Source organism: Protopterus annectens, chromosome 4.part0 (assembly GCF_019279795.1).
Source record: "Protopterus annectens isolate FY-2018-M chromosome 4.part0, PAN1.0, whole genome shotgun sequence".
In the NCBI taxonomy this organism is placed as follows: Eukaryota; Metazoa; Chordata; order Ceratodontiformes; family Protopteridae; genus Protopterus; species Protopterus annectens.
In genome coordinates this window covers 1,475,496,123-1,475,512,615 of record NC_056733.1, presented here as the reverse complement: position 1 = coordinate 1,475,512,615, position 16,493 = coordinate 1,475,496,123, and the positions used below count along the sequence as shown (strand labels likewise).

General features: G+C 40.6%; 1 protein-coding gene across 1 annotated transcript in view; it reads right to left on the bottom strand.

The window, feature by feature from the left end:
- The window catches only part of DBN1 (drebrin 1), a 1,456,369-nt gene extending 1,445,665 nt beyond the window's left edge, over positions 1–10,704 (bottom strand). The window contains 1 exon segment of the mRNA XM_044069321.1: positions 10,519–10,704. Coding sequence (XP_043925256.1) covers positions 10,519–10,601 — 83 coding nt within the window. The 5' untranslated portion in view covers positions 10,602–10,704.
- Positions 10,705–16,493: the final 5,789 nt, after the last annotated feature.

Here is a 16,493-nt window from a genome sequence, read left to right as displayed (position 1 = left end):
GTAACTACTGGGTGTCCAAAGACAAAACCGGAAACAGGACTAGGAATTCTCTGTCCCTGGCTGCAGCTAAGTAGACTCTCTTTGCAGGGGGGGGGGGGGGCAACAAAAGAAACACATACAGTTTCTATCAGTGTCATCAAATCAGAAAATGAATACATGAGCTAATATAACAGCGGTTTTTCACATGAATTCTCCCATTTCCACATCATGTTGGAACACCAAAATGAGTGTAAGAGCTTAACAGGAATCAGAAGCCAGACAGAGACATTAGCAAAGAAATTCCACTCAGAGCTAATTTACTACTGAATACAAGGAACAATGTGGTTGCCCTAGTACTACAGAAGTACAGTTAACCACTGCACAAAGAGTTGTTTCTATAGAACTATCAGATTACAAGTCAAAAATCACCTAGTACAGAAAAGGTACCAACAAAAACCTTCACCAATACAGAACCAAGTTGTGACACTTTACAATGCAGTACTTTACGAGCAACATAGCTGAGGGTATGGGATTCTACAAATAAAAGCAATAAGCAGGGTATAATGTGAAGCAGGACTAATATATATATATATATATATATATATATATATATATATATATATATATATATATATATATATATATATATATATAATCAACAAGGAATACTCCAGTCATAACCAATGCTGGTGAAGTAAAATGTGGATATCCTTCATGTTCCTGACTATATTTTGTTTAGCAAAAGTCTGAAGAAATATGTCAAATTCCAATGCAGAATTTACATTAAACTGGTACGGACCTATATTCTTCTTGCATATAGACAGTTTAACACTAACTTTGTAGACCAGGGCATGTGTTTCATTAGTAGAAAGATTCACTACAGGAAGGAAATTCTAGTATTAATTTTTCTTCTATGATGTGGAGGTTTAACACCTCTGCAAAGTGCTCCCCATTTTACTAACTGCAAAGCACCAGTACAGTAATCTATTTGCACTCAACTCTTCAGAAATACCAGAAAAAACTTCAAAACTGAAGTCACCCAATACATCACATCCTCAAAGTCATACTCCCATATTTAGGTCCTACATCTCTTGCCAGTCCATGGCAGTAAAAGAAAGTCCAACAGTAACTTAGCTAACTAGAAGATAAACTATATAAGAAAATCAGAAAAACTGCCCATCAAAACTAAACCAGTTAGCCAGTTAACACGAATGGCTTATGTTTCTATTAAATGGCTAATAAATAATGATGTACTTTCTGACCTATGCAAGTCAGACATCCTAACTTTGCAATACAGAAATCAAGTGCTAATAAATATGCATGACAGTTTTACATCTTCTTTTGGTTGTCTTCAGCTTACAATGGGAATTCTATCTCTCGACTGTACAGATCTTTGCCTCAAGTATTTGGTCTGTTTATCATAAAATCTGTGGTTTTCTGGCAAATAATGACAGACTGAAGTCACCAAATGATATATATTTCGGTTTCAGACTTAATATCCTTCAGAAAATGTATGCAGACACATATCAATCATATTATTTTAACAGCTTTCTAAGTTTAAGAGCAATATTTAAAATATGCCCCTATTTTTAGGCCTCTATCCCCCCAATATTTTAGGCTTTGTCCAGATTTCTCACATTAGGAAGTTAAGAAGTGGGATTTGAATAAGGAGGCAGATTCTCAAAAGGGAGGAGATTGAAGTCAAAATAAAAAATCTCTTCTTGTTCCCAAAAATCAAGATGAAGTGAATACTTACAAGACAGTAGGGCTCCACTAACTCCAACTACTCTTCAGATGCTAACACAAATGTAGTTCTGTACAGTAACTCTATCTACTCAGTGCTAAGGCAACCATCCTTTCTGCCACATTTGGTCGCCTTTTAGTTTAAACACCTGCCCACAAGTAGGTGTGCAAGACAAGGAACTGATGCACCGAAAACTCGCGGAAGTCTCAACTTTCCCGTGTTTGTAAGGTCTTCTCAGAAACAGGCTTCAACTTTACCATTTATCTTAACTGAATCATATCCTCACTCTCACAAATCTTTCCAAATTAATTCTTGTTCACCGTTCCTTACAAATATATTTAAGCTCTGCAGTATTGCAATTTAAATCATCATCATAGCTGTCAAACTACTGCTGTATTAAAAGAGCAGCTTGTGTCATGCTGTACAAGGATATGGCAACAACATTTATAAAAGTTCAAGTGGACCACACAACTAGAGTATTTCTCACACTATTACAGAAACTTTATACATTCACTAAATAAACACACCTGTCTCAGCAGTTAATAACCTTCTGGAAACTTAGTTAAAGCTTCTCCACCAAGAATGCAAAGTTCATAAAAAAAATAAAAGCAGTAAATGTTCAATTTGAAGACTCTGACCCAAAGGCAGTAACCAAAGTTCAGGGTGACACCCAACGTCCCCGCAAAGCCAAAAGACAACTACAAATGTTGAAGTTGGGACTAACACCACAAGCAATGAAAGAAAATGACACTACTATTACATCTATAGTTACATTGTGTATTTTATGTACTTAAAGCCAACAAAATCTTCTCTTTTTTTCTCTTTACAGTCAACTGCCAACTACAGCCATTTCAGTACTGTTGGTTCTAAAGATCCAATAATCCATCATCAAGACATGAGCAGAGCGATTAACTTCTCTCTGAACAAAGTAGACTTTCTGTACAAAGTAACTTGTTTGAAGCAAACAAGAACTTCTACGAAGGAAAGTCTCTTAGGTGCTTTCCTAGTGCTCTCCCTAGGATTGATATCGCTAAACTCTGAGAATTACGTCACAAAACGACCTGCAGATAAAACACATCATGTGACCACATTAGCAAAGCTCCAACAGGACATTCCAGACACAACGGTCTACTTGGCTTGCTAAGTTTTAATTGCATTAATCCAGGCAACAGTAAAAATAAAAATAAGTCTTCATTCAATGCAATCTTGTCTTTAGCAATGACTCATACAATTCTGCTTTTCACAGGATAAACAGAATGGATTAATCTGTCTCACTCACATTAAGCTTTTCCAGCTAAACAATTACTGGGCACATCACGGGTGCTGCAAAGAGCACTTCAGGTTGACAAAGATTGAAACAATACTAATTTCATGAATTTTAATTGTACTTTGACTTAGGAATGGGGTCCATTCCTGTCATGGTACTGGAAACTCAAAAGATTCGGAGAAATTAAAAGAGAGAAGCTATGGAGGAGGACACAACATCACAAAATAATAATCTTCCATCAGTACCAAATGCACAAACAGAAACCTCAAAATTTATAGGTCAAAGTTTTAAAGAACACACATCCATGCTTGCCAGCAGCATTCACTTAACTAGAATTCTACTTGCATTCCTTAGACATGCAAGTACATGGACGGTATACAAAAGTCATTGTAAAACTCACAAAAGTTGCAAATACCCAAAGAAAAAAATATTTCAAAAAATGGTAGTCTTCCAAAATGAATAATCAGGGTATACAATTATGTAATACAAGCTGCCTACTCAGATGAATTGGTTGTTATTGTAATGCATACAAAACAAGACACACACTCTATGTTTAGCGGAGAATCCAGCTTGTTTAGGTCTTAAGGTCTTCCCCCTCCCACATGCAGGCATGCCAAGTATCCCTCCATCTGCAACCAGTCACCCAGGATACCTGGAAACTGTCTCCTTGTACATAAACCACTCAAGATGTCTGCTGATTTCTTCAGCATCCTAACACCCAGGAATTCTCTCCTGATTCGTCAGTACAGGGTAACTTAGTAATCCTTCTCCTCTGCCACTGTCTCACCCCCTGATGCACCACCGACAGCATTCCAGTGCCTCACTCTGTCACATCTGCAGACATAGGCTGCACTGCATATTCCCCTACATCGCCCAGCTGTCTAGTAAGAACAGCCTTATTTCTATGACTACTGCCCAGCTTATATAGTAAATCTTGGTGACCTTCATTGCAATAGCATTCATTAATTTTGTCTCCACTCTACTGCACAAGACATTTAGCAAGACTCCTACAAAGTTAAAAAAAAGAGCATAGGAAATCTTATCCTTACGAATTAGTGTATTAAAACGTGATGGGCATGGGAAGTGCATCACCTTATGCAGGCATGGTCTTTAGCTGAATACAGTTTCCCAGTCCTAGAACATGCCATTTTAAGAAGACCAGTTTCAGGGATAATTCAGTCACACATTATCTAAAAAGACAGCATTGTTAGTGAGCTCTGTTATAATTCACTTTTCAAATGTACAAAGCTTTGTTTTTGGGGAGTCAGTAATGAATGCATCAAGAACTGCTGAAACGGAACCAAGACACGAGTGGAAAAATTTCCCAGTCCTAGAACATGCCATTTTAAGAAGACCAGTTTAAGGGATAATTCAGTCACACATTATCTAAAAAGACAGCATTGTTAGTGAGCTCTGTTATAATTCACTTTTCAAATGTACAAAGCTTTGTTTTTGGGGAGTCAGTAATGAATGCATCAAGAACTGCTGAAACGGAACCAGGACACGAGTGGAAAAATCTCATCTGCGTGTGTGTGTGTGTGTGTGTGTGTGTGTGTGTGTGTGTGTGTGTGTGTGTGTGGTGGTGGTGGTGGGTGGGTGGGGGGGGGGGTACTACATAGTAACTCAGAGGATGTATGGCTGTAACAGGCCCAGGCCTAAAAACACAAAAAGAAAAAGTAACTTTTTTGCAGATTCCCTCGACAATGCTCAGACTACTCTATAATATGAACAAAACTGATAAAATAAACTGCAAGTTAATAAGACCTTTAAAAACACAGGACTTAAGTTAATCTAAATTAAAATAAAAGCCAATCATCATCAGTAAAGATTGCAGGATTTAAGTCCTTACATGCACAGAGTATTAAATGTTTTGCTAATTAGAAAAATGACCAGAGATGAAATCTTACAACTTTTCTATTAGATGAGGGCGATTCTTCAACCAAAATCTTGGCCTGAACCAGTACAAATCTTCACCTTTCAGTAATGGAAGGCTACAAAGTACAAGATGGCACAGCTAATAATCAACCACGTTCCAGTGTAATAAGAATGATCAGCCATTTGACTGCTTGCATTACAAGCATGTCTGTGTTGTGTTATGTACTCCTTAGTTCTATAAGCATGCTATGTATTAACTTTCATATTTTTGTTACTCTATGCATTGCTTTTATTTCCCTTTAATGCTTTTACCTATGCATTTTGGATTGCCTGATAACTTTATATTTCTTAGCAATGATAATTGCAAAGAACATACAAGTTCACTAATATTTACACACACTCACACTTCCTTCAGCTCATGTGTACACATGTGGGCATCTCATATAAAGTGGAAAAACAGGTAAGAAAACAACAGCACATTTTGAAGACACCTACATTTACATCTTCTCTTTGAATTTTGATATTTCTCAAACTGAAAATAGGTAATATTAGACACGAGCTTGTAGATATAATAAAGAAGGCAAATTACTCAATAAACCCTTTGTCCTTTCAGGTTTTAACGTTGCAGACATGGGCCCCAACTCAGTTTACTGAAATAAAACACCAAGGAAGGTAAAGAAGAAAAAAATACTACTAGCATACTACTAACATTTCCCACCAAATTTGAACTGACAGATTGATATATCTTTTAAAGAATCCGGGGGTTCTAGTTTTCCCACAAATGTTAGTTTTACGAGTTTAGTACGCCTCTTGGAAAAAAAGTAAAGTTTTTCAAACCTTGTACTGAAAATTCTCAAGCAAGATATAAAACACTGAACAGTCTGTGTGTTACAAATATGTTAATGAACACACACACACACACACACACACACACACACACACACACACACACACACAAACACACACACACACACACTTCTATGCCTGCAGGAGGCCTTGCCTCCTCTACAGACATATGTGTTCTTCATTGAAGCTGGGCACTCCACAACTTTAACTCACAAATCTATAATGTGCTACAGGCTTTTGTTAAATGTTCTTTAGTGTACAACCCATCTCATTAATCACACTGCAAAGACATCTTCTTACAACAATACTTCTCTTCATGGTACAGAATCCACGAATGTGCTTGCAAATGACGTGTTCTTCCTACTCCTCTCTTTCCATCCACGTGTCCATGAACTCCCTCTGTACTCCCAGCCTTGGTCACCATTTCTCTACCATACTAGACTTGTATCTGTTTAGCGATCATTCACTGTGCTAATTCACTAAAGCCACCTTAAAGACAATCATACTCTTTTTCATCTGGTGATCTATCTGCTCCAGCACTCAGTTTTACTCACACTTTCTTATTGGCCCATTTTAAATAAGCCCCTTCCACTCCCTATATGTTCAAACTATGCTCTGCATTTACATCTTCTCCACCCAAGACTTCTACCCAGATACTCAGCTTACAATTAACAACCCCTCTGCACATGATTCTTTCCATGTACTATTCCCTACACAGACCTCTTCCTTACCATGCCATCTCCATTCCATGTATCCATATTGCCTATTCTTATGACCCTTTCTTTGCTCCAAACAATAATCTCCCCAAAAAGCATTGTTGTACATTGCTATGAGATGTCCCCTCTCTGGATCAGTAATCAAGGAGCCAGATTCCTCACCACTGACACTGCAGAAGGACATTCACTTGAAACAAAAATAGATACACCCAGTACTTCCAGATGCAGCTGCATCAAGCATAATTTCCCTTAAGAGCACACAGGGCACACACTCAGTTTAGGCTCTGGATTTCTCTCTAGAGACCTTGTGAGACTTCACACTGGCACAGCTATAGAGTTGAATCCTCAGCCGAGTGTCCAAGCCAAGTCCTCCAGCACCCTCTCTGTGAAACTAGTGCTTCATGTCTCTGCTCCATTCAGGTGACACACACTCTTGGAGATTTGATTTGTAAACACACACACACACACACCTGGGAAAGGCTGGCACAGATTTACTACCTATAACCCCTTCTGCCAAGACTACATGGTAGTTCACTGCTAGCAGACACTCCAAAGACAGCTACTCCAAGGCTCTTACAAGGGTACCCAATAATACTGAGAGAAATTAATATACTGATGACAGTGTTTGACCAATGCAGTAAAGCTTTCAGGAGTGGCCAGAGGGTCACCAAATAGATTAGAGAATATTTTAACTTTTGAGTGTACTCTTAAGGACCAGCCACAATAAAAACTTTTAATATAGTTAATAATAAATAATACAAGACCATAAAAATATGGTGCATCTAATTACAATACAACACCAGAGTTTCAATCACAGAAAATATTAAAATAACACAGATGAATAGATTCACACATATACAGAAAAACAGTACTTAGCTAATCTCAGTATATTTTCCTAACTGATCTAAATAATTACTATTCCCTGGTCACTTATTAGAGCAAGGAAAGATAAAGTAGGTGAGGGATCCTTCTATATCATAGACTGACTATTAAAATATAATTTTTTGCCCTGGATTACAGAATGACATCACATACATCTAGCCATCTGACTTCTGGTTCCCATACTGCCCCCGTTCCTAGCAACTTATCCAGCCTCTTGCACATGTGTGTCAATAATACACACACATACAGCTTTGCTAAGATCTGTTGTAAATGCTGGAAGTCATAAAACAATTTCAAACTTCTACCCTTCTAGAGCAGCAATTAGTTCACTGCTAAAGACAATACAGAAAACTTCCTAGTACTTGCTTTCCAAACATTGCATCTCTGGCTGCAATCAGAACTGTAAGATACAATCTTTATGACCTAAATGAAGTAATTTAAATTCTCACTATTTTCCAAAGTTAGCTGGACTAAGATTAACCTCTTCTCTTCCAGTACTCTCTGTTAAGATGTATACATTTCCTCAGTTACAACAACACAGACTGATATAAATGGACATTTCTGTCCAGTAGGACACACTGTTGATACAGATTTAACACAAGCAACTTTACAAACACAAGCATCTGTACAAATGACATATAATTCTTTGCAAAATTCCAGCTAGCTGTGCTGGCATATGCTACACATCTACTGCCCTACTTCTCCTGGCATAGCTAGCGATACCTCACATATACCCTGGCATAGCTAGCGATACCTCACATATACCCTTTCTCATAATTCATACAGTTTTCTCATTCACTACCTTCTGCCTCACCTTCAGTCTACCAATAAAATACAGAACCACTTTCCTGAAACACACAAACACACACCTCTCCCTCTACCAGGCCACCTAATGCACTAACCTCTTTTCTTTTTACAGTCTTCCTTCCTTCCTTCTATTGCATACCTCTCAAAGTTTTAGTGCAATAAATCTGGGCAAAGCCAAACATAACAGGAGATGAAAGCCAAAAAATACGGACAGATTTTTAAATACTGCTCTTATAAACTTAGAAATTTCTAAAATAACAGTTTTTGTGTTAGCATGCATTTTCTGAAGGATATGAATTTAAAACTCAAATGTATGTCATTTAGATCATTAAATCCTCAGTGATTTGCCAGAAACCCACAAATGTTATGAGGAACAGATGAAAACATGAGGCAAAATTCTGGACAGCTGAGATGTATACCTTCCCACTGGTTCGTCACACAACTAATGCATTGCCAGGTACATACTGTACTTGCCATTATGATCTGGGTCATGCTTGAAAATGGTCATTGGACCAGTGTACATATCCTTTTATCCAATGAAAATAGAGGCCCAATCACCCTATTTACTTATACTGCAGGACCTCCTCCTCTGTACTTGACAGCTCAATCCTACCATAATCTGCATCCATTCACCCAAATTATTCTCCAGATACAGTCTCTCTGAAGGATGCCTGCACCAAAAACATTTTTTCTCTACACCTAGCCAACCATCCATAACAGGTATTCAGTACATGCAACCACCTTGCTAGACACAGAGACTCCCGTTTCTCAATTCATCTTCACAGTCTTTCTGCAATCCAAATGATCCCCAAAGTCCCCCTCAAAAATAAATCTAGAAAATGTCTTGGTCTATGATGGGTCTCTAATCTGTACACTGGTCCTTGGGACCCCTGAAAAATAAATCCTTCAAAAATCCATTTAACTTTGTAGCAGTTGGCATAAATGAGAACATAAAAACTGATTTCTACCCTATGAACCCAGACGCACACCAGGGCTTTTCTCTTAGCATCCATCTATAAAGTTTTCTGCCAAAGAACACTTCCACCATGAACAGCTGTGCTTTCAGCATCAGCCTCAGAGCTCTTTCTCCACTACAGACAGATACTGTTGTGTCTGGATAAAGCCTTCAGCAAGAAACACATAATTGCCATTTAGTTACTTCTTTACTAAACCAAACACAAGAGTTAACTTCCTGAGCATAAACTATACTACCACATGAAATGACACTTCTTAATAGATTTCCATTCCTAAAGATACTGCATAAATATTCACTAGGTATATTAAAGAGAAAAAAACAACAAAAATATTTTACCATTCTGGCATTTTAATGAACTCATAATTCCCCTTACACTGGGCTTCTGGCTAACTAACCTCATTCTGGCTCCTTGACAGACATATGTCAAGAGACAAAGCTCTCCCCTCCCACCAATAATACAGTCAATATTTTTAAATGTACATATACACAGATCACAATTGTATTTCTGCAACCCTGACATACAGTCCGTTAAGAGGTTCTGACAACACCACAAAGACCTGCTATTAAGCTGTACTGGTAGTTCGCACCCTCTTTGTACTGTTTGACGATCTTGCCCTGAAAACAGATGCCCAAGACAGCTCTCCTACATATCAAAATCCTGCATACAGCCATTTAAATAAATCGGTCCTTTTCTGTTTGTTTTTCTCAAAATTTAAGCATCCATCCATCCCCAACTGTAAGACGACCGGAGACTCACAGAAAGGAAACCCAATCGCATCACATCTGGGGAGTTCCACTTTCATTTTAGTGCCTTAATATTTATCTCCGGGCAGCTACCTCCTCCAGCCCTGGTCCCCACTTAACTGTGGGATCTTTGTTTTGTTTTCCCTGACACACCTGCTTGCTGGCTCTTTCCTTATCCGCATTCAGGACTTTCCCATCATTTGTTGAATCATTTCACAAAGTATGTGACTACAAACCAAACAAACATCAGCACCCAAAGAAATCATGGCCTCCCCAGCCATTGTGTCTCTACGCCACGGCCAGATGAAACACAAATCACAGTCGACTTCACACATCCTTTGCCTCTGCAGCCCTGGCAGCTGTCACAAGTCAATAAAAAATGCACAAAAAAGAAAGAAACTGTTAACAACCGTCTTCTCTTTACCTGGCAAGGCTGGCTACACCTCAGTCGCCCCCCCCCCCCCCATTCATCCCTCCCCAGCTTTGTAATAATAAACACAATGTAACGCACCCCAAACAAGTTACGCACTAATTTCAAAATGATTAACAGCATAATTTCTCTCGGAGTCTAATAAAAGAGAGGGGTAAAACCCACACCAAGCAGAAAGGTGCGACATACAGGGGTGCTGGGTACAGCCCCTCCCTTTAGGAACCCCCAAGCTTGCTATTGCTTAGTGCTTACCAGTCTGTGGTGGACTCTTCATTGATCACATCATGGTACGCCGCAAGCAGAGGCAGCCGATTCTTCGTTAGGTTTACAGCCATGCTGCTGCAGCTGCAATGGGTCCAGCCAGGGTTCGGGTCTGGTCAGGTAGGAAGCAGCCGCTCCGCAAGCACTAAAGACGGTGACTGCTGCAGAGTGGGAGCGGGGAACAAAGAGCCGCCCCGCCCCCTCCTCCATCCGAGCAGGCCGGCTCGAGCATCAGTCCGCAGGGTCCTAGCGTTCCACCTAACTCAGGGGGGGGGGGGGGGTCAGGGCAGATAGTGAATGCAAGGCGGAAACATCTTATTTTAAAACAAATAACGTTCATATCTCTCAGCCTCTTAGCATAAGATATCTGGACAAAGCCTGAAATAGCGGAAAACAAAGGATCAAAAATAAGGACATATTTGTATCATATTCCTCTTATAAACTTAGAAAGTCAATAGAATAATAGTTTTTGTGTTAACATTAATTTTCCAAAGGATATAAAATCTGAAACTCAAATGTGTGTCATTATTTAGTGACTGCTATCCTTTTTTGCCAGAAAAGAAAACCACAGGTTATGGGGAACAGAATAAAAATATGAGGCAAAAATCTGGACATTCTGCGAAAATCTGTACTGTACTGTTGAGAGGTATGAATATATACTTTATTTACTGGTCACTGATTGAAATATGCATGCGGTCTTCTATTGTACCGCAAGGGTAGATGTGTGAGACAAATGGGTAAATGTCTGCCAGGTGATCAAGGGTGTAACTGATACGACAAAACACAGTGTATATTATATGCAGTAATGTTTATAAGCTCCCACTGGAGGTAAGAACTACCAAATATAAAGGGACATTTAAATGGTTTCTGATGTCTAACCTCATGGATGATTGAATATGCAATGGTGGAATCATCTGAGAGCTTTAGTCCTCCATAAGCCATCCACATATAATCCTCCTGTGCAGTTTGGACCTGTTATGTCAGCAGACTTAAGTAAATGAGTCCTTTTCACTTGCTGCACTTGCTACAATTTTGCAACAATATTTGTTTTAGAAAATGTGCTTTTGTAGTACGTAAAATACAAACTCCTTCTTCTTATGCTGCCTTTAGGATTATGCCATGTCCACATGCTGAATAACGTCTTGGGCACACCTTGCAACTTGCTTTGCTCAATGCAGTATTCCTAACAGAAGAGATCTCCTGCAAAGGATAGCCCAACAACTGGCCAGTATACCAAATGTTTAGCATTTACAGGAGCAATACATCACACATACACTATCCGCACAAGACGCAGGGCATAAAGTTGATATATGTACACACACATTCAGACCTTCTTTGCCGTCAGTCCTGACACCTTCATTGAAAGTCGGTCTGAATGCCCTTTTTCTGTTTTGGTTATCAAGCCGTTTTTTTTTCCCCCCAGAGAAGTGCCTTGTTGGGGTTTCTTCTTATCTTCTTTTATTTATTTTTGATTGGTTTCATATCATCCAGAAAGGGAAATGTCAATGTGGGAGGCAGACTCCCCATAAAGGTCATCACAACCAGTGCATTTCTATTTGCCAAGCTTTTGTCCCTTAGACCTTACATGGTCATCTCTCCTCCTTATCTATCTACCTTGAAAACTAACGTCTCAAGCTGTTGGTTCAAGGTGCTACAGGGGAGTCTTCCCACCCTGAGAGTCAGCTGTTAGCCAAGAAAAAGGCCAGGAAGCTTCGGTCTGATACAGCTGCTGTCAACCCTCCCTAGAATGTCTCTCTCGGGGCTGGTGAAAGTCTGGAGGATCGTTTTGTTGTTGCTTCGTATTCCTCTGCTGTGACCCCATCAGACACCAGCATGGATCTGACTTCTCACACGTCCTCAGAGACTTTACAAACATCTGCTCCAGATGTTGAGGGGGAAACTTGGCTGATTATATCAGATGGACCAAGGGCAATTCAGCAGATATGAATGAGGGAGGAGGTCCCTCCTGCACTTATTGAGAGTCACTAAGGGTCTGATCCCTAGAGTGTTTATTGTGGACATCCTACAGAAAAAGAAATAGAAAATCAAGCATATTTCCCTTGTGGCTAAAATCCCCAACATGACTGGCAGGATTTTATTCAGGGATTGTTTAATGCATTGATGGCTTTAAAGCCTCCTCAAGGGGTGTCTGTGCCTATTCCTCCCTGTTTTTCCACCCCTCTTTAAAGACCTAGTGAACTGGCTTCTTCTACTAAAGATCAAGACTTTGTGGAAGAGTCTTTACCCTACTCTTCCCAAATTTCTTCGATCTTGGATTATGGTTCAGAGAAGGAGGATTCTATTAGTCCAGATTTTCAGAGAGAGGAAATCTCTTTTGGGGAAACTGTTACTCATACAATGGAATTCTTTAAGTAGGATTGCTTTCAGGTTTCTGATATCCAGAAAAGGTATTACAAGCTCCTTTAGATAGATGGAATCTCCCAAACTTTCTGCTGTTCCCCCTGTTTTAGCTGCCCTCCTGTTTACCTTTTAAAGCAGTTTCTGTAGCCCCTGCTTCTCAGCTCCCAGCTCCCAAGAAACCTGACAGATTTTACATTGTGCCTGATGAATGTACATTTTTGCATAAATGCACTTCTGCTGATCCTTCTGTAGTATCTGTCTCTTCAGACAAGCCCTCCAAGACTTTACCCACTACCAAGTGATTTCCTTCTGATAAGGACAGTAGGACCATGGAGAAACTGGACAAGAAGGTATATACCGCTGCCACCTTATCCTTTAGGGCAATTAAATACCAGATTCATATGATTATGTATGTCTTGGCCCACCTTTTTCAGGTCTCTCAGGTTATTTCTGATCTTCCTACCTCTGAGGGGAAGGCTTCTGCCCTTCCCCTTCTCAAGTTGCCCACCATTCTATTAAGTGCAGCTATGATGCAGCTGATGCTTCCTAAAGGGCTGCTGCACTGGGTTCTGTTATGAAGCATTACTTATGGCTTCATCTTCAGGTTTTTCTTGATGACATTAAGGCCAAATTGTTGGATGCTCCTTTGTTCAAAAAAAAAAACTCTTTGTTCTGAGTTGTTGAACTTTTCAAGTTTCTTCAGGATAAGGGGAGGGCCTTACATGAGTTGAGACATATTTTTGTTTCTCCTATTCTTAAGTTTCAATGGAATTATTCTTCCAAATCTGCTTTTGTTGACAGGCAGTCCCTCCTGCGTAAAGGTAAAAAGGGTTTTAGACATGTCCCTTATGCTAAGTCTACTCAAAGTCCTACTTTTCAGAAACCTTCCTTTCAGGATGAGCTAGGTTCTATTTGACAGTTTGTTTCTCCTTTCCCTCGGACAGGTCCCTTTATCCCTTCATCGTTCTCTGTCCGTTCCAGACTCGATGTCCATTATCCACCAGGGATATTTCATAGTTTGGAAGTACCTTCCTCCATTGTTGTGCAGCCCTCAACCTCCTCGGGAACAGCTTCCTTTTTTCTCAGAGGTGCTTCATTCTGTTTTGGCCCAAGGCACTATTCAAGCTGTATCCCCAGCCCAGGTAGGGAAGGGATTTTATTCCACAATGTTGCTAGTTCCCAGGAAGGAAGGCACCTGGAGACCAATTCTGGATCTTTTCCATTTCAACACCTTTCTCAAGATTCCTTCTTTTTGTGTGTTGTCTCTTCAAATCTTATTTCCTCTTCTTCTTTCATAGGCCTTTTTGGTCTCTCTGGATCTCAAGGATGTCTACCTTCATATCCACACCCATCCCCTTTTCATAAAATGTTTATGTTTCTCTATTTCTTCCTTGCATTTTTAGTTCTCTGCTTACACTTTGGCCTCTCTTCTACCCAATGGTTTTCCCCAAATGCCTTGCTCCTGTCATTGCTATTTGCAAGCTCAGAGGTGGACAGATCTTTCCTTATGTGGATGATCTGCTCCTTCAAGCTTTTTCCCCTAGGCTCTGCTTCAGGATCTCCAGTTTACTATTTTCCTGTTGCAGAGTCTGGGGTTCACCATAAACTTTCAAAAATCAGCTCTGACTCCTTCTCAGGATCATGTTTTTCTTAGTTGCAGGAGCCAGACAATCCACACAATGGCATCTCTGCCAGCCCCAAGGTCCAGTCTTTTATTGCTTTTTCCCACTTTCTTCTTCCTTTGGAGTCAGTCACTGCCAGAGATTTTCTCAGGGTCCTCGGGTTCATGGCTTCCGCCATTCACATACTTCCTCTGGTCAGGCTCAATATGAGAAAGCTTCAGTAGTATCTCAAGCCAGTGTGTCTTCAATATTGCCATCTCCAGGACTTCCTAGTTCCTTTCCTCCCTTGTCTTCAGTGGTGGGTTCAGTAACTTTCTCTCAACAACCCAGGACTTCTTTCCAGGTTACATTCCTGACTCAAGAGTTTTTAGAGACACTTCAGACAGGGGGCGGGGGGGGGGGGGGCATCTTCTGCTCTATCGAGGTTCAGAGTCTCTGGCCTCTTCATCAGGAGTCAGATCACATCACCATAAAGGAGATGAGGGCTCTGCTTCTAGCTCTTCAAACGTTTCATCCCCACTTTCATCCTAGACACCTCAAAGTGTTCACAGACAATACCACAGTGATATGGTATGTCAGCAAGCAAGGGTGTACAAGGTCCTACTTTCTCTGCAGGCTAGCTCTTCAGGTCTGGGATCTAGCTTATCATAGGTTTATAGGTTCATAGGTTGGTACTAGTTTATCGGCCTCAGGGCCTATACAAGCCACGCCATAACAATTCCCTGGCTATTTCTTCCCACAATATTTACTTCCCTGGCTCCCTGTCTAGCAGGGTGACTGACATGATTCCCAGGGTGAATTTCCTATCTCCCATCCAGTCATCAAGTTTCCTTTTGAAGAGGGCCAAAGAGGTGCTCTGCTTTACATGTATGGCAGTCTATTCCAGAGTCTAGGGAGTCTCTGGGTCAGGAACCTATCCCTCCAGCATGTTTTGTTCATTGTGATGACAAGGTTTAGATCCCTGGAGTGTGTGTCTCTGAGGGATTGGGACTTCTTTAAGTGCAGCATGTCTAACAGCTCTGGGTTTGACATGGCCTTGTATGTTAAGCAGAGATCGCCTCTGAGTAGACGATATGTGACAGAGTATAGGTGGAGTTTTTTTAGACGGTCAGCATAGGGCATCTGCTTTAGGTCTGTGATTCTTTTAGTGAGGTATTGCTGTGGCCTTTCCAGTTGTTGCAGATGTCTTGAGAGGTACATACCAAACGGGGCATTGTATTCTATAATGGGTCTAATGAAGGATGAGTACAGTGGGACAATGACCTCCTTTTTTCTGGATGGAAAGCCCTTAGTGATGAAGTGTGCCACATAGAAGGATTTCCTGACTGTTGTGGTGATGTGGTTATCGAAGGTGAGACCACTGTCCACCTGTGTCCCTAAGTCTCTTATCACACGTTCGGTGTTTAGTGTACTGCCACCTATGTGGCAATTCATGGGTACATGTTTTTTCCCAAAGGGGATAACGATGCATTTCTTGGCAATGAGCCTGAGCCCATGGCTCTGGCACCAAGCATCTGTTTCTGTAAGGCCCTTTTGTAGCATATCCACATCATTTGGGGATTCAGTAATGGCTCCAGTTTGCAGTCATCTGCAAACTTTGTTAGCCAGAGTCCCTTAGTGTTGGCCCGTACTTCAGAGAAGTAGATGCCAAACAAGAGCAGTCTCAGGACTGAACACTGAGGTACTCCACTTGTCACTTGTCTGGAGCTGGATATGGAGTTGGCTACTTTTACAGTGTGGGTTCTGTTAGTAAGCCAGTTGGCAACTCATCAAGGAATGTAGGGATTAATGCCCAGCTTAGTAAGTTTATCTATGATTCCAGTGTAGGGGATGGTGTCGAAGGCCTTGGAGAGGTCCAGATAGGCTGTGTGGACCACCTTACCCTTGTCCACAGCTCTGGAGACTGATTCAAAGAAGTCAATCAGGTTCAGGAGACAGTATCGGCCCTTCACGAACCCAAACTGCATGGGGTCCAGTGTTTGA